The sequence below is a fragment of the Varroa destructor genome, unplaced genomic scaffold (assembly GCF_002443255.2).
Source record: "Varroa destructor unplaced genomic scaffold, Vdes_3.0 BEIS01000003.1, whole genome shotgun sequence".
Classification (NCBI taxonomy): Eukaryota; Metazoa; Arthropoda; class Arachnida; order Mesostigmata; family Varroidae; genus Varroa; species Varroa destructor.
The window spans coordinates 36,695,003-36,719,875 of NW_019211456.1; the positions used below are offsets into that span (position 1 = coordinate 36,695,003).

Consider the following 24,873-nt stretch of genomic DNA (forward strand, 5'->3'; position numbering starts at 1 on the left):
ACAGCCCCTCTTATAACATAAATATCACTTACATTTTGCCGAGTTCACTTCAATGCGTGCTACGAAATCATTACAACACGCTAAGGTCTGTTCCAGTCCGATTATTGAAGCTTCTCTACTAAGTCAGTGCCGTTGTGAGACAAGCTGCGGTCATAAAGAGAGAAATCTGTGCTTTATTGGGCCGAGTCGACAACAGTGTTCAACTTCCGCAGATACCACATGAATCCTCTAAGCTACGGCTTTTTTGTAAGTGAGTGGCATGATCTGTAAATAGGCTCAATGAAACAGTGACGTCTGTTTCACGCGCTTTTCCATCAATGATTCTGTGGAAATCATCGCTTCCATCAGCTAACCAAAGTCCAACACACTTTAGAACACGTTTATAATTGCGCCGGCAGCCGTAAGTCGCCAACTCGACATATGTATCGACCCGTATGATAATATACATTCTTTTTGTTACCCTGTCTAATGTCGTATGTGTTACGTTCCAAGGTAAACGCTGGCTACCGTTAGGAATTACTTGTCGTCGATGATCGGTTGTCGGACATCTACACCTGCCCACTACGATCTATAGTAATCATATTTCAACCTGCTGTTTCAATACGAGCCTCGATATTCGAAAGTAATTTCGGGTGTCCAGTATTACTGACTACGACATTTATAATAGCAATAACAGCAGTGGTAAAAGTAACAAAAACAACCGTCAATAATTACCATTATTAATATTATCACTATTATCGTTGTCAATTTATCCTATTACTACTACGCGTACTAGTTTTATCTTTTTCATGTAACCAATCACCTCCAATGACCATTCTAGGTTCGTACTATCATCACCATGGGCATCTCCCACGACACGAGACGTGCCCGTCTAAACAACGACAGGTACCACATACGTCTGTTTTCGTTGCTGCCGTTCTGCGTTTCCTGCTGATTCCAAGCGAGTCCCCAATCGAATGGCCTCCATTCCGTTTGGACCCGCCGGTTCCAAGAGTATCGCCTCCGTCACTGGCAGCGCGACACGACCACGACGACAAAGGTCACATTCACTGACTACAGGTGCTGGCGGGCCCTGTCGGCCAATACTTAGAGGCACTTAACCAGTACACATCGCTACTTTACGAAACAAACACATTGCCACGTCAACTGATGAGACACGGTGGCCGCCACTAAACTCGCCGTTGAATGGAAGCAGCGCTACCAATACCGATGGCCAGTGTGGCGGCGGTATAGACCGTCCTGTCGCAGCGGCTAGACTAGAAAAATAGAGGCAGGATCAGCGGTACTGCTACTGCTTTTGGCAATCCCTTGAAAGTGTGGCGACATACAGACGCGAAGACGAAGAATAACGGCACTCCATTCCATTGAACTCGTATTTAGTGGTTTGCTACCCGACCGTGTACCGTTCGCGCGTCTCGGTCTGTTCGCACAATTCACGAGATCATGAACTCCCACTCCCGCCGTCACAGCGGCCGGGGCAATGTGGTACGACGGGAAATTCCAGCAGCGGCAACAATGACAAGGGTGACAGGTTAGCAAATTTATAGGGTAAATGGAAATAGAGGCGCCGCTGACGCTATGACATGCTAGTGTGATTACTGCTCTGAGCAAAAGCTAAGCTCACGGAAGTGACAACGAACTGTTTTCCACTGCAGGAGCTGCCAGTCAAAGCTAATCAGCTTCCTATAGGTAATGGCAAAAAAAAAGCGCATAGCGCAGTCAGCGCCCATCGGCGGCGGCGGCGGTGTGCCTATCCTGTGTACTGTCCACGTGCACGCAGAGCAAAGGTTGTGTTACGTCATATATTACGTTGACCACCCTGTGGAGATACAGAATTAGAAATATGGCTAACTCGGCTATTCCTGAGTGATGGTTCGAAGTGCTGCGATAATAATCTTGTAGCAATAGAACAGGGTTGGAGACCGGATCCTATGTTTATGATAGTGTTCGTAATTGTCGCTATCTCTAACGCGCACCGCAACGTGGCCACTAATATCAATACCGGCAGCGGACTTATCTCACAGATATTTCCAGTGTGCGCCAAAATGATTCCGAGCAATATAATAAAAAATTAGAATCACCCCAATTTCCTAGTAGCACAATTGATCAGTGCTTCTATTGTTACTACAAATACGAAATGAAAATAAAATGCTTACTTCAGTCTCTGCTTAATATATATTTAAGTAGAAACTGATGTATATATATATATATATATATATATATATATATATGTAAGCAGGTATATATCCGCAAGCATGGCCTTTTTTTAAGAGTTAAAAACATTAAAAGCAGAGGCGAAACTATGTAATTTCGCATCTCGTTATGAGAGCACTGACTACTTAGGCACATGTGGGGGGAAAGCAACAATAAGGCTACTCCACTGACCGCGTCGTCTACACTAGGCCGATACGTTTGGAAGAAGGCTAGCTAGTTTCGTGCCGTTTGGATAGAAGAGTTAGTCTACCGATACGATAGAGTAACTATTATCTGCATTTAACAAAAATGTCTAACAAAAGCAAGGCGAATCAGTAATTTATTTGGCAGCTACTGTTGACACGTTTCTGGTAAATCGAAACGCTCGTCTATTCTTTAGAAGGAAGCTTGACTAACGCCATAAAAATCTCGAACACGCCGCAGGCGATTTACCGCAGCTGCAACTGGAAGTTTTCTATTTGACTATGTAATACCAATAAGTTTTTTTTCAATTATCAATAACGCTCAAACTCGCAAACTCTGGATTCTATAATCCCACTGCGTAACTTTCTGCTCACTACGTACAGAGCTGACCATCAGCGTTGTCTATAGTTTCTCTGAACCAATAGTTAATGGTAAGTGTTGGGCGTAAAACAAACATTTTAGTATTGTCCATAATCAAGTAGTATTCAAGCTAAGCAAAGTTACCATTTCCGCAAAGAAAACAAAAATTACTGCCCAGGTCAAGTTCTATTGGCCGATAAAAGGGTGCACGTTAACTTCCGTATACGCCATTAGTTCAATTTTCACATCAACCAACACACATACTCGATATTTTCGATATAAAGACAAATAAATTGAGTCGAACCCCTCACAGCGGACCATACGCGGCTTAAAACGTTAAAAATTTATGAACGGGACACGACCACTAAACTATATGGAAAATAAAGTAGCCTGCTGGAATCATATTCACCATAACAACCAACTAATACTACTATAACAAAAACCGTCAGTAAACAGAGGCCAGTTAAAGGCTTGAGTATCGGTGATCAGTGCGCTTTGCCCTCGCGTCGGACCGTGTTGTTCAACGATAAATTCAACAGGTGGCATTTATAATTGTACTGAAATGTCACTCTATATAGTTGCCAATCAATCATCGCATAGCGCCAGCTGTGCCGGTTAGGGGCATAGCTGACGCTAATTCTATGACATTAACAGGAATTTGGCGATACTCAGGGATTTCAGTAACAACACCCCGTCTTACCAGAGCAATCCCATCTGATAGAACCTACCGAAATGGCAAAACATGTGTTGATGCTCTAGCGATATAAATATCACTAGAGCATCAACACATGTTTCTTCTTGTTAGTTTTAAATAATCGTCAACCATTCGCATGTATTTCACTATCAAAAGTCAATATCACTGTCTACTTCCTGTCTTAGAACAGAACTGACACAAAGGAACTGAAACAGTAATAATGTGCGGTACACGGGAAACAATTCTAGAGACTAAGACTAAAAGCCATCAACGAGAGATCAACTCGAGATAGAGCCCCTAAATTAAGTAAATTGACAACAACATTGATCATACCACCTCAAAAATCAAATAACCCACTCAACAGCTAAGGTATGCTAATCATAAATGTTAAATTAATTGATGTTAATTAAGTTCAGTTAAAACGTTGGTTTTAAAGTCATATCTGCGCAGATAAACGAAGACTTTTTGTTACAATGCCAGCTTCGCATTAAGATTCACCGACTTTCTACTGTTCTGCTGCTCATCAACACGATGAGAAACGATCACTGCTGTACAGCAACTTCACTAGTACAGAACAAGCTTCAATAATCCACCTTCTTGCGGAGTAGCAGAGGTCATCAGATGCATCCCGATGTGGCTGAATATCGCATCGCTCGAAAAAGCAACGCTTCGAATACCGACATCTACCTGGCGGTACTTCATCGCTGTTTTTGTTAAAAAAAAAAAAAGCACACCCTCGACAATATAAGGTCACAACTAGCTAGTAAGGAGCAATAATACTCGTGCTAGTAGCTATAGTCGAAGCTTGCTTGTTGCTATAGTACAACATGAAGGGGCACAGACGCATGAATCGACCAATCAAAATCCCCACAGCTCTTCGCTACAGGGAAAAGAGTCGCCTACAATGTGGCTCAGGCGAACATGCAGACGTCAGCCACTCGTTTTGGTTTTTAGCCCGGTTTGGTCGCCGGGGACATCGGCGGTAGCGGCGGCGTTTCCTCCGCCGGCATAGCGGCCTGCTTGTTCAGCATCGAAAACGCTCGAAAGGTCGCGACTGATTGACTGATTGTCAAGCCGCGGTAACCCGACGCGATGTTTTGCATAACCCCTTGACCGACTCTCAGTCTATTACCCATTACATTTTCAAGTGGCGGAAATAACAGCAACAGTACAATGCAAAGCGCAGTACTAGCATTTACTTGTAAACACATAACTCATACATAATTCGTCGCGTCTTTCGCAGAACTCAGTTACAGCATGTATATAGATATATATATATACGGCTTAAGTTCAACGTGAGCACGTACTTTGATAGTGATTCTGAGTTCAGTATGCATGTTGTTTGTATTTTTGAACTACATCAACAAAACCGCTGGCTTCATGGCAGATTAACCTATTGAAATATACGCATGTAACCCCGTAAGTAATAAAAGTTGGTTCTGCAAACAACTAATACTTGCTATCGGCTTGAGTTCGACCGTTGTTTTGAACGTGTTGCACGCTCCCCTCCTATACAAAATGGTGTGTACAGGTTCCACAGGTACCTGAAAGATTCCTTCAGCATCAACGGCATCATTGTCGCTGTTATTGCCGTTGCCGTCGTTTTTACAGGGTCACCACGCCACCACCGGCACGAAGCACCGAATTACCACCGGCGAGCCGCCGCGAGCCAGCATCGAGCTGACCTGCCGCTGGCTGGCTAACCGATGACGGTGACGAGTCATTCCAGTGCGCGTGTACACATCCGCCAAGAAGCGAGCCAGCCAAACAGAGTTGTTCGAGACCCTGTCGCTGTCGTCGTCAAACAGACCGGTCCGGTTATTCGCTGGTTGTCTCGAACTATGGCTGCTGCTGAACAGAGTGGGACGACAGCGCCGGCCACGAACGGTATCTACTCCGGCAGGCTTCACACAAACAGGCACGGCGCTCCATGCCGAATCGACGCTGGGGCTCTTCGCTGCTGTTTGCTTGTTTATGCTGCTGGCATTGCCGTATGCTGCCGCTAGCTCTCTCGTCTGCACAGTCCAAACCACTGCGCTCCGACCTGAGAGTCGGAGGCCCTGGCCAACACAACCAAGCATCGCCATAGAAATGTCTTTCTGCGTGTCAGGGCATGTGTGTGTGTGTTACAGTAGATCGACAGAGGAGCGGCCAGGCAGACTGACCGGGCCGGCGGTCGCAGTACACGCCAAAAAACACTAACGTGTTTGCTTGTGCTGCGATTCAAGCGCCAAACGTTATAAACACCACTATGCCATTACTAGCACTCTTACTGTCGACAATAGCGATGAGTATCGGTGGCCGCACCAACAGAAGCGCTGCACGAACCGACGCCACTCGATGGCACCGGGTAACGGCGCCTTCGACATCAACGGTATCGACAAGACTAATGGCAGCAGCAGAACACGCCATCGAGCACCCGAATACATGCGGATGCTGACAACAGCCACAAAAGCAGCAATCGAGGCTTACGCAGGCAACGTAGTAATGGCGGCGAATCAGGTTCATCATTCAGTCTCAGTAGTGCGTCATCAGCATCGTCAGCAGCAGCGCCATTATGACGACCACGATTACAAAGCCTGCAACAATCAAAAGTCGTGCGTATTCCCGTGCCATAGAATCTTGTCCACGTTGGGGACAAGATCGAGTGCAAGTTATTGCTGCGTAGGCAACGGCAACCGGGACTTTCTGTGGCGGTCGTGGTGCTTCGGTCGACAAGCGTCAGCAGCGATAACAAAGAATTCATACAATAAATTTGTCGTACAGCGACACCTGCTTTGATCCTACCGGACAGAGACAAAAAGGCCTGTAAGATGCTAATAATGGTGTGGCGTAGAACGTAAAAGGCATAGTAATGCGATCAGAACTACATGTTCCCTGTAACATTGCTCTAAGCGGAACAGTATTAGCCAACCGAACACCGAAGAGACCACGTGTACTGCAGAATAATAATAAAATATTAAAACATCTTTAATATGCGATATAAGCTACCGTGCCACTGGATATAGGAATAGGACGCAGTCGACGAAGAAACTAACACCGACAGCGCTCAAGACAAAAAGCGTTTTTCTCAACGTAGACTAATAATGGTCCACGTTTTTACTTCTTTGCAACAGCTTAAAACCGTATTTAAGACCCTGTACTGATCTCAAACTGCCTTTGCTGTAGCTATGCAACACTGTTTGGCAGATATATCAGCTGAGTCAGGAGAAATCGGGAAGATACAAGTGTAAAACCCTTCGATTTTCTTATCGAAAAATCATTATTGCAAATATTTCCACGTACCTACAAACAGAAAGTTTCCGGTTAGGATTGGTGACAGCAGCGTGGCCACAAGATCGTCACCAATCGACCGACCACAACAGCCCATAAAACGCAATGGGACGAGGCGAAGGAACGAATCACTAGACCTCCAAACAAAGATAAGTTTTTCAAGGTTTTCATTTCGTTCACTCGTTATATCGGTGCGTATCTCTACATACCAGCAATTTGGCCTTTAATATTAAGCAGACGCCTGCACTAGTGGCAAAAACTGCATATAACTAAGCACCTAATAGGCCGACCGGCCTCCAATGTGACAGCAACATTGAAAAGAACTATTACGAACAACCATGAGGCCAAGAGTTTATTACCGTTCAATTGGCCGGTGTTCCGTCGTGCCGTGATAACACGATTGCATGCAGTAACCTAACGCCATTGCAAACGTACACTCACACAGAGACCCAGTTACTAAGAGGTAAGACAACGGTGAAAAGAACAGCTCAGCACAAACTCGAAAGCGTTCCGATGGACTCAAATGTCACATGTCTATCACAAGACACATTATCATCAATGTCCTTCTCGTGCCGTTATAATAGTATTATTAATAAATAAGTTTAACATTACCAGTATTATTATCAAACATTTTTGTACAATTACTACTCGTTTGCCAGCTCTGAAGTGGCGACTCTGCTGTAGGACGCAAAACTGAGCAGCTAGGCGCGTCGCGATGCAGTACACGACACCATGCGGTTCCGTATCTTGAGAACAGTCGGCTAAACGAGAACGCAACGAGATTTCAGATGCAGACGTCCAGGCTGCTTTTAGGCCAACAGCACACAGGCCATGACCGGGGTTGGCTGCCGACATTACTATCGTTGCCATACCAATACGAGCGTAATGGCATTACCGCTATTTCCAGTATATCGCGGCAAAAATCACAGAAATGGCTATTGCTTAGAGCAGCAAGAGCACGCATGGACTGTCCGTCGCTCGGCGGGCTTAATCGGCATAGCGAAATCGTCCAGCCGCTGTTCAACTGTCTGCTCTCTAGACGTCTATGCTTTCCCAGCGAGTATCTATTGCGCTTGTATGCAAAAACAAATGCGCACAGATTCAAACGTATGAAAATTTACACAAACACGTACCGTTGAAATTAACCATAAATATTACTATTACATTAGTTACATAGAACACAAATAGTTTACCTAAAAGGTTACATTGTATTAAACAATTAGTACATAGTGTTTTGGAATGTTACTTAGAGAAAGAGTGAGAGAGAGAGAGAGAGAGAGAGAGAGAGAGACAGAGAGAGAGTTTCTAGTATCGATTGCGTTAGTCGATACTCGGAAGAACGCACAACTTGACTAGACGATATGAACAACATTTGTTGATGCACCCGCCGCAAACACGCTTGAAGGCCGGTGAGCCGCGACCCCACAGTCAGCTATCGTGCTAGCAGTCGTTGAGGAGCGCTCGTCGCTGTAATAAAAAAAAAAACGGGCATCGCCGACTAGGAGCAACGCCTCCACTGCCATTCCGTTCCGTTGCCGCTGTCACTGCTACTGGCCGCTAGTTGATAATAACAGTAAGTCGGACGGTTGTCGTTGGGTGGACGAAGGGATCAACAAACAGGCCAACTCATGAATAGGCAGGAGCTCTCATAGCCAGATAGTTCAGTCTGGCTTAATTCAGACGGCCTGTCGTTGCTTTACACCTATCGCACTCGTCATCGCCGTCGTTGTTGTCCTTGTTATTGTCGTGCTCAGTAGTTAATGCAGCACGGCGGTCATAGTGACAACTCTGTGGAGTGTTATCTCTTTTTGACTTTCTAATCGCTCGACTTACGATCATTCTTCGTAGCAGCAATGGCAATAGCGGTACGCCCACGCAGATCCAGAAGATGCACCTCACGATTGTAGCAGCGGTAACAAAGGCAACGGATAATCTGGGTTGTAAAAATGGTCACAGGTTCCCTAGCTGAGTCCTTTGCTTTTCGTTGTCCCTCGGCTCTAGCTTATTCAAGTCTGCGTCGACAGCGCAGTACTTCCTGACATCGTTTCACTATCGTGGCCGCTGCTGCTGTTGGTACTGCAGCATTGGTGTTATTGGCACTCTGGCAGTACGAACTGCCGCGAACGTGGCAACAGTCAAACAAGTTAAAACTAAGTTAGGAGCGACGGCTGATGGACGATTGTCGCGTCGGCGGTCACGTTAACGAGACGGCGGGGGCATGCAATGCATTCCTTTTCTTTGCGTGCTCTTCTAGCACGACCTCCGCCGCCGCGACAGCTATTGACAGCAGTGAAGATTACTACTGCTGCTGCTGCTGCTAGGCGCAACTTGCAGAGAGCTAGAAAGAGACGACGACAGACAGCATACCAAAGGATTCACGCACACATCAGACCAATGACGATTCCTCGGTCAGGTAACCACTAACTAGTGAAACAGTTGGCTACAGCAAACTCTCAGAGAGATGATAGACCGAGACGACAGTGAGCGTTCGCGTTGTTGCTATTGACGTCGCATCAGCGGGGTGCATTGTGCACGATTCTTACCATGAACGGTTGCGGTGGCTTCATTCGCCTGGTGTACACGGCCAGACATACTGACAGGCCGACCGGTCTATGGACGACACACATACATACATGTCTTGAACTACGCTCCTGTTGCCGCTATTGACACGCCGAGTGATGCTGAGCCCACTGTTAGCGGCGCTAGCCACATTTTGTTGTTGTCGTCGTCCTCCTTATCGTGCTGGTGCTACTGGTATGGGTATATCACTGGCGCAGCAGCACCGGCTTCCCTGTCCTATGAGGCTAATGACAAAACTGAAGGTGGCCGTTCTCACAGTCGTATCTGTGTTATTACTGCTGTTGCTGATTCGATGCAGTGAGCCTGCAGCCGCGACGGAGACCATGGGCAAAATATAGTTTCCTGTTTGCTTGCCCATAGCGGCCGCAATAGCAGATCTCGATTGGTAACTGGTTGTCAACCAACCGGCAGCTGCAGGAGCAGCAGCAGCAGCAGCAACGATTACAATCGGACACAGAAAGCCGTGTGGCGGTGTCCACGTCAGAGCGACGCCGAATTGTTTCCATCGTCTGGAACGCACTCCGTCAGCATTCAGGCTGTTCAGCACCACTTAAAAGAATATACAGTACGAGCCTGTCAAATTGGACTTACCGTTTTGCGACGCAATTATCTCTTCTACTTTGAATACCGGACTCCCACCTCCGCCACTACCCGATAGACACCCAGGAGAGCAGCTACGTGAAGTTGCGGCTCGGGACAGCCCCGCAGACAGCAAGCCGAAAAGGAGAGGGATGACGGCTAGGGGGCGATGTGGCGGGAAAATTCGAATTTGACAGCTCACGGTAAACGGACGATACAGGGACACTGCAGGTCGCTCAAGACAACAGCATTAGCGATAACGGAACTAGTAATGACACATCTATGACGTCTGCAACAAGAGCAACTGTATATGTTGGTTTGCATGACGCGAAATTTAACGACCGTATATAGCGACCTAACGACCAACTCAGCGCAGAGCATTGGCCAATCCAGCTGCCCAACGTTGCATCCTTCCGACTGACAGGACACCGGCCCGTCTCAGCTACGTCTTTCGCCAAGGATCTACATAACCTGAACTCTTTTCCATTACATATGTAAAAGAGGTTACGCTCATCAACCCGAACTCTAGCTGCTGGGAGTATGTCCATCAGTGGTAGGAGTGACCACGTGTGAAAAGCTAACACGCAATGTTCGGGGAGGATAACGTTGAGTATGGTAATATGCGCTTGACGCTAAATACCACAGAGCACAAGTGCCGAAGAGCGTTATGGTCAGTAATAAGATTCGATCTTGTGCTACGTCGCACTTCAGGCGCTAATGCGCTTCTGGCGTATTATAATGACGCCAAATAGTAGTTCAGACACGACCTAATAATAGTGCAGTGAAATTGTCGCAAATGCGCAAGGGAGCTGTAACATGTTTTAGCGATTACTTTATCGTGTAACGTTAAACACTATACAACTAAACTATGCACTAATCGTAAGACGTATCCTGTACTACCGGTTCTTAAGTCACGGATAATTAACATGGCATAAAAAGCTTACCAGTAACCTTTAACTAAATCTTAAGTTTTCGACACAAGTAATCTTAGCTCTGCGTAGCAATACGTGAAGCTTGCTCGTCTATACTTGATTACCCTCTGCTTTTAAATTGTTCCTTATTTGATGACCGATTAAACGGACTTTGTTATAATGCATATTCTAAATGCTACGAAGTTAGCTATGATTGTCTGCAACCGTGGAATACGACTAGACGATCTGAAGTAGAAAAACACTTTTTTTTTTTACATAAAGAAAGGGTACATAAGAAGTAGTTATACATAAAACCGAGTCGGAAAAGAGAAGGCACACTTTAAACATTCATTTTATTAGTGGGCCGTTCAAGGTAAAACATTAATCTCATGTTTGCTATGGCGCTGATTAGAATATAAACAGTAGTGCGATGTTTCGTGATATTTGAGATGCATTTGTGCACTTCCTGAGACCATTCGTTCAGATATCGTCACTCGGCCTTTCAACAGGCGAACTGCATTAAATTATTGAAAACAAAAAAAATCGAGTTGTTCATAAATATCTTTTACCTTGGAACTACAGCGGCAGAAACAGGTTGCGGTACAACTCTTAGGTTCAGTGAAGGTTATATTACTGGAAACACTGTGAGCCTTTGATTTAAAAATTCCGTTAAAGCATGGCGTCTGTCCCGACTTATGTCCAGGTAACGCAGTTTTCTGGGTCTACAAACGGCAGTATACAGCTTTCAGATAGAGGATTCGGAAGTATTATAGCCGGATGAAATAATGCAAAAATATGGATGAGATTGTGTACTGGCATGACGCTTTTTAGGGCTTTTTGCGCGGCTGTAATAGACAGCACCTTTCCGATAATCTTACGAGATGAAAAATCACGATCTTGAGACCAAACTATCTCAGCTTTTTAAAAATAAACCTGTTGCCCCGAGAAGGGCACAGTGGTGACGTAAACGGTTACCATGGATAGACTGGGTTGTATACAACATATTGCCAAACATGGAACATCATCACGTTGCTGATACCTAAATACTTATATAACCTAAAATAAGGTCAGAATACTCTTTTCTTATACAGTATGACAAGCAAATCATGGCAAATCTGTTGACAGATAACTATGTGTATGATAAATTATTATATGTGATTATCTTTATCATTAATTCGAAATAAACGTCTTTCTAAATAAACCGTCCTCAGTGGACCATGTTTACCTTAGTAACAAAGTGAAATTTGCCAACATTTTCAAATGCCACCTTGTTGTAGTAGAATATAATTAATCTGTATCTAAAATTAGTTTATATCATGACGAAGCGTATCAAACTTTTCAATTAAGTGTCTCCTGCGACGTGAGTGAAGAAACATATCCTAGTATCGGACAGAGTGCCGATACTAGGACATGTTTGTTCAGGTCTCAAATGCAATGTTTACCTGGCGGATGATAATCTCGTGGAAGAAATTGCTGCATATATAGACGGATCATTCCGTATATATTATTCTATCGGTATCTTTTGAGTATCTACTACATATTATAGCTTTATTATATTATAATTATTCTAAAATAGACGTGCGAGCGATTGACTGTTTACACCGAAGGTTACTTCGTTGAGAGCCATTGTGATTATTTAAATTGCACTTCTGCTAACTTATAGTGTAGTTCGATCAACGCAGAGGCTGCTGCACACCAAACGTCAAAATTCAACTCCATTTATAATGATTATATAGGTTATTCTCATGTTAGTGATAATACGCGGCTTCTCCCCGAAGTAACTAGCCTACAGTGAGAATAAAGCCGGTCTGCAGCTATTGTTCGTGGGACCCGCCCTTGATCGAATTTCTCAACATATTAACATTGGCAGACAAAGCAGTCCCTACAAAGCTGTACAGGGGAGTGCCATAGCTGCGCTAGTCACGTGCGTCGGTACAGAAAGGTCCTATAAGAAGAACAGGAATTAAAGCCAATTTAGGTTAGGTAGTTAGGTCTCGACCCTGAGTTTTGTCACACGTTTTGTCTTACAAATTAGTATTTTCCAGAAGAGGAGCATCGCTATTGTGGATTTGTCTACATCTGAGTTTAGTAATACAGCTAGATAGGCGGCTTTAGGAGGTGGGGATCTGTGTTCCTGCCTGGACACCATCCAACGAAGCGCTATTGTTCTGGCTTGGTAAAAATACGAGCGGTCATTCTATGTTAAATTAATATTCATTATCAATTGAAAAAGAAAATGAAAACGCTTTTAGAGCCTCATTTGTTTTTTTTTTCTGTTGTCAACATTGGTCCTACTTAGCCTAGTACATTTTTTAGCGGTTCTACAACCCTGCTATCTCTGTTTTAGACGCTGATAGACCGCAAAATTGTCATTGTGAGAACTTTGGTTTCGCTTACGCTCAGATTTTTTTTTGCGAATTATTTCTTCAAGCCCTAATGGCACTAAAGAGTGAAAAATAATAGGTGTTTCAGCCATTTGCCAAAGGAGACAATGATTCATGGGATGTACATAAATTCTACTAAAGCTTTACTTTTTTTCTTTACTCAAATAGAATTACTTTAGTTTTGTATATAAGAGAAGTGTATAGTACCCTTCACCGGTCGCTCTAGGCACGTTTTAAAGACAATCACAGTGACCTTCTTTGCTAACGGAACGCTTGTCGATTAGGTTATAGCTGGTTTACCTCCTTTGTTTACAACTTCTCAGTAACCATATCGCTGAAGTCCTCTTTGGTGAAGGATTTTTCCTGTGAACCATGAAACGTGATTACAGCTTTCTTGAGCGAAAAAGCCTGCTCATTCATAAAGAGAGCTTTCTTTATCACCATATTGTACAAGCTTCGCTAGATTGCATTGAAAAGCCACATGCGCACATATTTTGGTGTTCTCACGTTTTTATTCGGTTGAGTCTAAAAAAAAAGTATAACTTTTCTATAATACGTCTCAACATAAGTCTCTTAGCACGATCGAGAGAGCCCATCAATGGTGCTTGTTCGGACACAGCAGAGCTCTGCGTACTTCGAATCCAGCTCTACTTCTGTAGCTGCTGGTTTTCAGCGTTTTGCTTACAAGGATTTAATAATGATGAGTCTTTTTGTGGAACTGGTTAATTATAATGGACCAAACGACAAACTGGTCCTAAATTTCGTCTCAAAAATGTTTGACAGGATAAGAATTGTTTTACAGAAGTTAAACAGCGTAACGTTCTTTGTAGAAAGTTTTGTATTAATAGTGAACTGCCTTATAACTCGCCTCAAAGCTTTTAATTGTTCACTGATAGAGCAAGTTGTCTAGAAACCGTTACGAATGTGTATTCTACAATATAAACCCACGATGTTATTTGTTATTGGAAGTAGTTGACCAATACCCTTTCATGGCCAAGTCTTCTCTTAAATCTTTATTGTTTAGGAATATCATTTAAGGATAATAGAAATTCTGATATATGTGTTAGAGTATGCAGACCCACACTAGCAATTCCATACGCATTCATCTTTGTCAGGCCTATGTTTACCAAGTTCTGCGTGTTTTCAATCGAAAGTTACCTAGTGGTTTTAGATTTTGAAACCTAGTGGGCAATATCGAAGCACGCATTTCGTTCAACGAAGAGGCATTAAAGTACAGGTTTTTAGCTTTGAGAATATTCATATTTATATTTCTGGGCCGTCCGAAGTGATCCTTGAGCTGATGTTCGATTTGTAAAACTTCATTGTGTTTCTGTTACTGCCTCTTCGATTGTCTAAGTTATAGCATTTTTACTGCGTGTTCCAGAGCCCTGAGTCGTACCCGCATAATAAAACATCCAAAGAATATATGTATAAAATTTAATAATCATCTGGGCACTAATGTAAATAGGTGTGGAAACATAAAAGCTTTTCCAGTAGGAAACTAGATACTCTTTAATGGTGGTAATTTTGATTAACATACACAGTAGTTTCTGGAGTGTAATTTCTCTGGCGCACAGTACAGGTAATTTATATCGACCATCTATGACATGCGGTCCGCTCTAGAAGACACGGTTTGTACACAAGACTAACAGGACAAAAATAAGTTTCGGTACCACACTCGTCCAAACAAGGCGAGCCGTTGGTTTGTCCACATTGGGTTTCGAACAAAGCGCAAATATCAACACGTTTATATGGTTCACTATTGCCTAAGCGACCAACACAACCTCATAATCCCCGCAAGCTTCTCATGGGCACGTCCGTTTCCGAACCCAATTGAGTTTGACTAAGTTTCAAACCGGGTACGTGATCTCAGGAAGAATATATTTGATTATGACATAAACTATGCGGTGTTTTCTTTTCGCTTATTATCAATGATGGCTGTAATAGTCAGAGCAACATGGCGTAAATTACTCCTCTATGATACATGTACTACTATCAATCAGTCTCCATAATCTGACAACATCAATTCATTATTCTGTACGCTTCTGCATAAGACGACCCAGAAAGACCAAGCGTGGCTTTTAGTCGAGTTCTGCTGTAAAATCTTCATCAATATTTACTAATTGAGCAAAAGAATTCGTTTAAATGTTAGGGAATACATCTAAAGCCAGAAATTGCTGATTCAAATCCCATTACGCAATGTCGTAGCAAACATTTTACATTTACAAAGATTATTCCACTTTTCATATAAAACAAAAGCACTTTTAGGTGTTTTCGCCTTTTAAATTTTTTCAAATACCTGCAAAAAAAATAAGATAAAGGAAGCCTCAACAGAATATATTATCCGTATCCGTCCAGTTCGGCGCAACGATTTTCTTCTTCGGAAGGGACATCAAAACTAACCATAAGTAATGACTATGATGTATTCTTTTGGAAATCGGTTCTATACGAAATTCAGCTGGAGGGTATTGTTTTTTACAATTTCGAACAAGGACACAAATTACCTACCAATCTAGTGCCTGATCCGGTTCGAGGATTCGTGCTCATATCTATGTTTCAATTCTTGACTTATGAAAATATATATATACATATATATATATATATATATATATATATACATTCTTTATATGCTGAGTATACATTAAATAACGATGGAAATTAAAATTTCGTAACAAAGATGAAAATACGGAGCTGTACAACAAGAACATCTCTGCATATATCTCTTTTTTAGGAAGGCCAAACAACAACAGACAGAAGTTAGGTTCGATTTACTGTTACATACATACATACTGATACATATTAACCAAAAAGGCGTGTTTAACTATATTGTGAATACGAAGCTACGTACTTGATATATGAACACTGTCGTTTTTCTGAGAAGATCAAGAATTTTAACTGCGGCCCAAAGTGACCAAAAAAAGATCGAAGATTGGCTTCTTTGATCTGCCGTCGCTCACGAATCTCTATGCATCTGGAGACAAGTGGAGGCGCACAGATTGAGTACCTAATTTTTTCAGACTAAGCATTTTTACTATATCTATGGGACCTGACCGGACCTAGGGCGTCTCCCTAACTCCGCTAGCTAGAGTGAAAGAAGCCGATTAATGGCGCTATTCATACTTAATTGCTCGGCTGTGCCAGTTTTGGAGATGAGAATAAAGGTCGATCGAAAAACGATGCCGATTCAAAGTCGTCAATCTTAGCCATTTTCTCTAATAGTCCGGCTAGTTAACTCTTTTTAAGCCGTCGAGGAGGTTACTGAATGCAACCCCTCTGTGACACAGTAATGGCCGAAAACTACAGTGTTCGTATGTTCAACAACTGTGAAGACCAAAGTGCTTGTCGTTAAACGTGAAGAAATCCGTAAAAGTTTGTGCATCTCTTGAACTTTAAAGTTTGATATTACAAATCTAATTACCACTAAATCAAGCACGCCCTCACTAGGACAACTGCTTTCCAACCTCCCGATGCGATTTTTTAAACCATCTTAACTCCTGTCTCTTTGCTACTGCTTTAACGGTCGTCGTGATAAATGCTCTATGTGAAAAAATAAACGAAAGTATGATAAAATTCAAGTAAAAAAAAAGATCTATCGAGAAAATTTTTGAAAGCGTCCCTACACGACGGGCGTATTAGCGGACACGTGGTTCTTTTGATCGAGAGCGGGCCACCACAAACATAGCGCTAGCCTATTACCATCGAAGCCGCAGATTGGATCCCTTGGCGAAATCTACCTCTTCCATATATTCATTCAATCATCGGTCAATCTAGGAGAAGCCGAATCGGCTTAACTCTTATATTTTTTAACAGGTTTTGTTAGTGAAAGCTAAAGCAAAAGAGAACCCGGGGAAGAAAGATAGCTCGTCCTTCACACGGCTTCTCTTGATGTTTTCCCGTTCGGCTGTTAGCCATCCGACCGATCGATAAGAATGAACCACATTACACCGCTTTACAGGTCTACATTGTGTCAGACGTGGCCGTCCTTTGCTTTATCTGGCATTTGACTATAGTTACCGCTCTACAATCCCTGCATAGTTGTATTCATAACGATTAATTGTGCTATGTCTTTCGCTCGGCTTTCCCTCTTCTTTCTTGTGGTTATCGTCTGCCAGTCAGCCCACCTTCACCGCCCCTGTGGAAATTGGAACACAACTACGCTTTCGGTGATTATAGGTGCCTGGTACGCTTTATGCGATGTAATGTAATGCAACGCCACGCAATAATCCCCTGTCAGACAATTCACGCGAGCGCGAACAACCGGAATATTGACGCTCGCCTTGATATGCCCGCTCTCTTAGCTCTTGGTTATGTTGTTCACGTCGTTGTTAATGTTGTTGCCGTACTCGTTGAAATCGTCGCGGTTGTACTTATCTGCGGGATCTTCTTGTGCCACTTCTTCTTTTTCTTGGCTTTTCCAGACACCCGATTCCTCCAGTTTTCTGCATAACATACCAGAGTCATCTGTTCTTGTTCCCTTGCCGATGGCTTTTCGCGCGGAAAGAAGGAAACGCTATTTAACTTCGCACGGACGGCAATCATCGCCGATGACTCGCTCTCTGAAGCCCGCCGTATTTGGTCTTGTTTTTAACGGTGTCTAAAAAGAATAGCTCCGTTTGGGGACTCGCGCGCATCCTTATCAGGTATTATCATTATTATTAATACTACTATTCACTCTGTATATATATACATCGTTGTTGGAAGTCGACGTTTCCTACTCAAAATAATACTTTACAGTTTATATGATAGCTTTTTGTTGGGAAATTTCCCCTTATACCGAGCAGTATAGTTAAGTAAGTAATGTTATACTTTGTACGATACAATCGCCTCGCTAACAGTACAGAAAAATCGTCGATAGATTAATTATTTGTTGTTAAATCGAAAAACACCGAAGGTTGCGATGGAAATTTCACGAAATTCGTTGTAAACTCTTTAGCTACACATGCTTATGCCTCTTTATATGCGTCAACGAAACGTAAATTGACAGATTATGCCACGTTTTTCGAGAGATTCCACATTCTAGGCTGTTCTGTGCGGTGACTCTCACACTAAATGTTTGTGTGTGAGTCTAAAGGTCGCTGGAAAGAACTTCGATACACCGAGTTTGTAAATAGGTAAAATTTAAAAAACTTAATTGCTTACCTTTTTACTTAATATATTTGTCTGCCGACACAGATTCACAGCAGTTCATTCATTCATAAAAAGCGGTAAACTAAACCCCGAGCTACGGTACAATTGGGTAAATAGCAGGGTATACCAGTTTAGGATATTCGTTTTGTTATGCAATCCTTGAGGGGGCCAACTACTAGAACGACTATAAATGAGATTGGACGATTTCAAAAGCAATCGTTCATTATTTTTTCAATTTTCTTGAAAATTAGTATCCATATAGAAACCTGTATCTTGCAACCCGTACTAGAACGAAAACACAATACGTGTGAGAGTCACCTCCCAAAAAAAATCCACCTTTGGATCCGGCAGTGACCCTTTTACAAAAATTGCCATGCAATAAAAGTACCGTTTGTGTCCGACTACGTTCCCACCGTTCTCCCTTTTTCCATTCGAGAGTTTATAATACTGCATTCATCGTTTACTAGCATTGAAATAACGCTTTATTCACAGAAATAAGAATGAGATTATTTGCACGAAAAGTTACCTTTTGACACTCAAACGTTTTTAGGAACATACATTCAGATGAATACACTCATTCATTTACCGTCAAGTCCGTCATGCATTACCACTTCATTTATATTTATTATTTCGTTTAATATTACATGACCGTGGATCGTTGTATTGTCGTTCACGGTGAAAGCCAAAATCCAGGAAAATTGCAAAATGAGCCTTTATTCGATTAGTCAAATGTCAGAATAGGTTATTATAATTCAGATAATATTATACGGAACCGTAGTGCTCGTAAATCTTGCGCGGATTTTTTTTATCTCGATTTAAAGAAAAGCCTCTACCTAGATAGGCTTTTCACGAGTATATTCAATGTGTTTGTTATAGGTTATTGTTAAGCACAGCGAATCGATAGTTGTGTGTCGACAGGCACGTCAACAAGTCCGCCCATTTCAATAAGTGGCAACGGACGTTAAAAGTGCTCTTGATAACGCGTTGACGAGAATCCAATATGTTGCGACTTTCTCGCTTGACAGTTTGCAGCGATGCAGCCACTATACATGAGCGCTCTTCCGGGTATCCCATGCCTTCTAATCTTCTTGTTTTACCAAACTTCACCTGTCGCTGGAGCGGAACAAGTGTCTTCGGTGGTAAATACCCCCCTGCATACGACGGTCGAGCATTCCGTGCATCCTTCAACGACACGTCAGAAAGAAACGTGGAGCCCTATCATTCAACTGAACCAATTAGTGAGACCCAGACGAGATCGCTTGCCGCCAGGCTTCAAAGTTCTTCGAGTGACACCATCTGAGGATGGTCGGCAAAAATTCCCACCAAGCACATCAGAGGGTGCAGGACCACACGTTCTCATTACAAAGCTCTTGGATTCGGTACCTAGATTTTATCTTAGTGAGTAGATCGAATAAAGGAGACTAGAAAAACGCATCGATTACTACAACTTTATTGGTTGTTCCTCTAAAGTTCTAGCCACAGAGAACTTCGCAGCATTAACACTCACTCTGTACTAACGTGTACTGTTACATCACAGATTAGTTGAAAAGTAGCTTTAGGGAGACTTTCATTTTCTGGGCGCACGGAAATCAAGAAATAGAACAACCTACATATATAACTGTATATGTGGAGTAGTTTGTACACTGTAAATTTGTACACAGTGACGATCAACAAAAAATCTTCCACTATCCTGCATATCGTCCCTTCTACTTGCAGATACACCATACTATTATCCTGACGGCCCGACCGTGGTTTTCCCTGGTGGCCACCAGCATCCTGAGTCACCTATTGTTCCGCTTGTGGTCACACCAGCAGCGTATCCAGGCTCATTTGTTCACTCATATCCCAGTTATCCCGAGGTAGTTTACCCGGTTTATCCAACCAGAGGGGGAGTGCGCCCAGAACATAGCGTCGACATCAACGATCAACAAGCTGGCGGCGACCAACATCACGATGAACGTATTGTGTGCCAGGAACACGTCAAGCGCATCAAGGTGCCAACCAACGCTTATCATAATAATAAAGATCTTGCCCATATGATTTCTACTACTAGCCATCGTTCGTCGCTTGCTCGGCCACGTGGTTCTGAGACTAAAATACACTGTACATCGGCTTGAATTGCATACGAACATACGACTTTTGCATGCTCATACCATTAGAAAAAAAGCACGTTTTTCTGGAGCCAGCAGATGTCGATGGTCTATACTAACAGCTCGCTCTCTTCTGTTTAGACATCGCGTTTAATCAGTGACACCAATATATGGCTTAATCTTGCCATTTCTATGTATGCTATTTGGACGCATCCTTTTTACGTGTTACATCGAAAGTAGATTCTGGATCTTCTGTTCATATATCAATAAAATCACATAGTTTAGTTGAACTACATTATTCTAGCTGTGAAGGAATCTCATGGGGCGCATTCTGATAACGGGCTTCCATTCAACGTTTGTCAGTTGCCTAAAATCCGTAGAAACGTCTCTGTTTCAGGGGGTTTCAGCAGTCCAGAAAACGCCGACATACATCGCTGCAACCAATGGTGTACCCGTTGCCCTTAAGATTTTCCCCCAACCACAATGGGTGCAGATCTCAAAACACCACCAAAACTCGAAAAATTTCCACTACAATCTGTTGTAATCTGGGATGCAGGTTAATGTTGTGTAAATCTGCTTACAAATGTTTCACCTTACGTTGTGTATGTATAATACTATCTATCAAATATAGTACATGTCATCGAAGTGGTTACAATGTCGGAAAGCGCTAAGCTACGGTTACCTACTCGTGTATAAACGCTACTATTATATTAACCATTTATAGTTACACGACCACACACGATCATATCATTGCGCGTACAATAAAAACACTTCTTTTCTTGCACGTTGCTTTCAAAGCGAATCGTCGTAGAGCTACCTTAAAAGCCCGCATATTGTATACGGTGGAACGTGTATATATAAGTTAAATGTGTTTATTCTGTAATATTAAATAATAATTTAAGTGCCCAAACATAAACTGTGCGATGCTCGTCATATCCTAGTAGCAAGTACACAAGCCCACCGGATAACAGAGACCTCCAAATGGATACCTTATTGGATTGGATGCTAGAGATATCGCGTGCTTGGATTAGTTGGTATGTCAATGTAAAAGCCATCAAAACATCGACAACTTAATACGCTCTATAACTACATATTAAGACAACTATATTATATCACATGCACTTCCTGGTGAGGGAGTTGAAGGGTGGCCTGAAAATTTGTGAAAAATCCCGAATCCTGTGTGCACTTTGAAGATATCTCACAGATACGTTGCATTCGTTATTATATTAAGTATATTTTTCTAACGAAATCTTCGGTTACGCATGTTATACGATGTTGCACTTGCCACTGGTTTGACTTTTAATAGTACAATATTGAACCCTGTATTCGTTACTAGAACTTTCACGACGAAAAAGAGGCTTTTGATTCTATCTTGTATTAACTATTCAACATTGCAATTGATAGAACTATATCGATTTCTTTACATCACCTTCTCTTATCAATGCGATACACAGACGAAAAATAACCTTCGGCCAGCCAGTGCTAATAATATTCAATGTTCGTAAAAAAGCTGCGGTGCCAATCTCCGTTGACTAGCAAGCCAACGAGCCAGGTATTTCTAACTGACAGTCTTATATCTTGGTTGATTGAACAGTCTCAACGAAGTCTGGCTTGCTCGTCACTAATCCACTGTTGAATCGCAGATCTGAAGAAAAAGAGTTATACCCAATTCATCGAAAAAGAAGAGCTCTGTACAGCGGGAATGAAAGACCGTTAAAAAGAAGTTTTCACGTGCTGAACATATCAAGATAGGAACCGTCGGTTTGGCAATGGAGTCGACGGATGACTACCATGTCCATTCAGTGATGGTAAAACGACAAGACACACTCTTTAGCCAGTAAATATTGAAGTGCAACCAACTATGGAAACGAATGCTGCCTTGACACTTTTTAGTTTATTTCTGTATTTATAACAAGATTAGTAGGATAATATAATCCATGAGATAAATTTCAAAAACATGTCGACCACAATGTCCCATTGAGGATCAGAGGTACCGTGTTTGTTTATGTTTTTTGTGTGTTGGTTAATTCTGGCAGGCCAAATACACTAGTCAGGAGAGCGCGATAGATAAAAGGATTTGGTTGTTTTTTGTGCAGAGCCCAGTCCAAGAACAGACAGAAACATAGTTTCCGTCAACTTAGCTAGACAACGAAGCTATTTACCATGAATATTGCAATGCGAATGAGAAGCCTAAATCTAATATTTGGACGCGTCAAGGCCGAATGATTATACACACTGTGAATTTCACATGGTTAACATATTGCTGTTTCGGGTCGATGTAAGCCTCCACAGGTATTTTCTGTTTTCTCCATCCACACCTGAGTGTTCAGCAGAACGTGAATGGTCATGGCGTCTACATCAAGGTTTGGCCGACTACCTGAACCAGGATCTATAGTAGATCCTTCTTTTTTATAGAATCTATTCCAATTATTCTTGAATTCAAGGTAGACAAGACACAACCTGTAGGTAATTTACGAGTTCAGACAAACAAATATATCAAGATACATTCTTAGAATATTGTAGTGTCATGAAACGCATCCAAAATTTCTGTTAAAGCACTGTTCAATAATAAACAAAGTTATTAAGTAAGTTATTCCATTGTTCTTAACCTGAGCAACTATGTTCTGGAACTTGTCACCCTAAACACCTATCTAATGCAGACATTTTGTTACTTAGGGAAAAATAGTACCATACCAGTAATACTGAAAATATTCGAAGTCTTGTACTTGCCCAGTTATTACAGATGTATATTCGTAACATTTATCTCGATTACTGATAGTACTCGATATTTTCTACATTTTTTTCATGAAATGACTGCGGTAATCACACAACTTACGCAATCAGAGGTGCCGCTTCGTTAAATTGGCAATGCATCGGTAAATTTGAGCGTATGTGCGCGTGCTTGTACTCGCTTTGATACATGCGTGTTACGCGATATTCTTGTATACTTTTCGTGAACGAATGTTGATGGGTGCGTGATTTTTAGCTGGACAAATCTTGTTCTATATTCTAGTAAACAATGTACTGGTGAACCAGTGGCCATGTCCATAGCCGTTATGTGCTGCTGCGATAATCCAAGAATGGGACGAACATTGTTTTGAAAATTAAATTTAGTTTTCTTAATCAAACGTAACTATTTTATTAGCACATATCGATACGTAATAGCTGTTCTATCACCGACATTCTCACCTAAATACTTCACTAGTTCACTAGAGATTAAAATACATCATCAAGTCCGTTACTCTTCAAACTTCAGTGAAAAATCTTGAAAAAATGCTTGAAAAATGATCTCGTAAACAAAATTTCTAATACGTTCACTATACGAATTTGGTTGCATGTCTTGGTAATAATAAGATTAGCTAAAATAGTTTGTTTCTTGAAACATTATTTATTAGGCGAGAAACCGACTCATGTAGTTTTGCAGTGTTTTCGTACTCGTTATGCCACTGTCTTTTTGAAGAGAACAGGATGATAATCGAATCGTTCCGACCGGAAAACGGCGGTCGCCCAGCCTCAAACTAAGCCGCTCCAGAGTATTTTACCTTTCTATCTTTGTCTGCGAATTTGCTAACAGTCAAAATATATGCGTCCCACGCACAACCTCTGCCACATGAATCGCTCAGAGCCTAGGCTTGATATTATTATTGTTATCAAATCAACGTCAGATTGTGTGATATGTTATAGTAGATTGTTCAGTAATAAAGAATTGATTCATTAGTGAATTTCTGATTGATCTCGTTTTCTTTCATTCGTCGACTACCAATATACATTCATGTTATGGTAATAATACACAAGTTGATATATATATATATATATATATATATATATATATATATATATATATATATATATATATATATATGGCTTAGATAATCTCACCAGAGCCGCTAATAATGGCTGTGCAAAGAAGCCAATTATAGTGATTAGAGCGGTCACATACTACTTTTTTAATGGAGCATTTCCTCAATATTGAAGAAATCGTTTCTGTAGAGTGAGCAACATATTTATTCGCACAGAATAGTCAAATATTATTGTATTGCACATTGGAAACGAGCGATGGTATTTTTCAGAAAATGGGGCTAATATTGTTTCGCAAAAACTATTACGCATTATAAACGCAAAAATTATGGACTCCGCTTCTTACTCATTGTAATGCGATGGCAATCGGCAACGAAGCTGTTTAAAACAGAGCTTCTATTTCTAAGGATTAACAGCTGTCCTACTGAAACGACATTCCCTAATGGCTTCACAATTTCCGATGATTATCAGCATATGCCACTGAAAGAAGTCATGTTCTGTAAATACGTTTTCGTTCAGCGGAAAGATATGTCTTCCGAAGCCCCTAATGTTATTTATCATCCGTAATGATTCCTCGTATTCATCCTGTTATATCACAGATTGTGATCCTTTTATCGTAAGTAGTAATAAAGCTTAAATAGATCCAAGAGCTGTCAAATCTATGCGTTATAGCTCATTGT

At 41.9% G+C, this 24,873-nt stretch overlaps 2 protein-coding genes across 26 annotated transcripts in view; one reads left to right on the plus strand and one right to left on the minus strand.

The window, feature by feature from the left end:
* The window catches only part of LOC111247145 (uncharacterized), a 30,606-nt gene extending 20,572 nt beyond the window's left edge, over positions 1–10,034 (minus strand). For 2 of the 16 annotated variants that reach the window (XR_015324122.1, XR_015324121.1), the window contains exon 1: positions 7,337–7,857. Coding sequence is in view for 9 of the 16 variants with exons in the window: in XM_086984112.1 (XP_086840238.1) it covers positions 7,337–7,594 (258 nt within the window). In the remaining 7 variants the exon portion in view is untranslated. Of the gene's footprint in view, positions 1–32; positions 174–896; positions 1,650–5,724; positions 5,836–7,336; positions 7,858–8,557; positions 8,579–9,267; positions 9,775–9,895 lie in introns of those variants that run through there. The other 14 variants (XM_086984112.1, XM_086984105.1, XM_086984111.1 and 11 more) reach the window with 14 other exon arrangements.
* A 170-nt stretch (positions 10,035–10,204) lies between these two features.
* Positions 10,205–24,124, plus strand: LOC111247146 (uncharacterized). Of its 10 annotated transcripts, none has more exons than XM_086984126.1 (6): positions 10,205–17,818; positions 19,331–19,703; positions 20,022–20,299; positions 20,793–22,203; positions 22,679–22,758; positions 23,240–24,124. In XM_086984126.1, exons 2-4 carry the CDS (start codon positions 19,340–19,342, stop codon positions 20,937–20,939), a joined length of 789 nt encoding a protein of 262 aa, XP_086840252.1. In that variant the 5' UTR covers positions 10,205–17,818; positions 19,331–19,339; the 3' UTR covers positions 20,940–22,203; positions 22,679–22,758; positions 23,240–24,124. The 10 variants fall into 10 exon arrangements, with proteins under 10 accessions (XP_086840252.1, XP_086840254.1, XP_086840247.1 ...); XM_086984128.1 differs by having other exon boundaries at positions 22,688–22,758; XM_086984121.1 differs by having other exon boundaries at positions 20,793–21,429; positions 21,990–22,203; positions 22,679–24,124.
* The last annotated feature ends 749 nt before the right edge of the window (positions 24,125–24,873 follow it).

Bases quoted from the DNA above. Each gene is read 5' to 3' on its own strand.
- LOC111247146 (XM_022797759.2), top strand. From the start codon at position 19,340: ATGCAGCCACTATACATGAGCGCTCTTCCGGGTATCCCATGCCTTCTA. The intron at 19,704-20,021 runs GTGAGTAGATCG...TTCTACTTGCAG, and splicing joins GGTACCTAGATTTTATCTTA to ATACACCATACTATTATCCT. The intron at 20,300-20,792 runs GTGCCAACCAAC...TCTCTGTTTCAG, and splicing joins AACACGTCAAGCGCATCAAG to GGGGTTTCAGCAGTCCAGAA.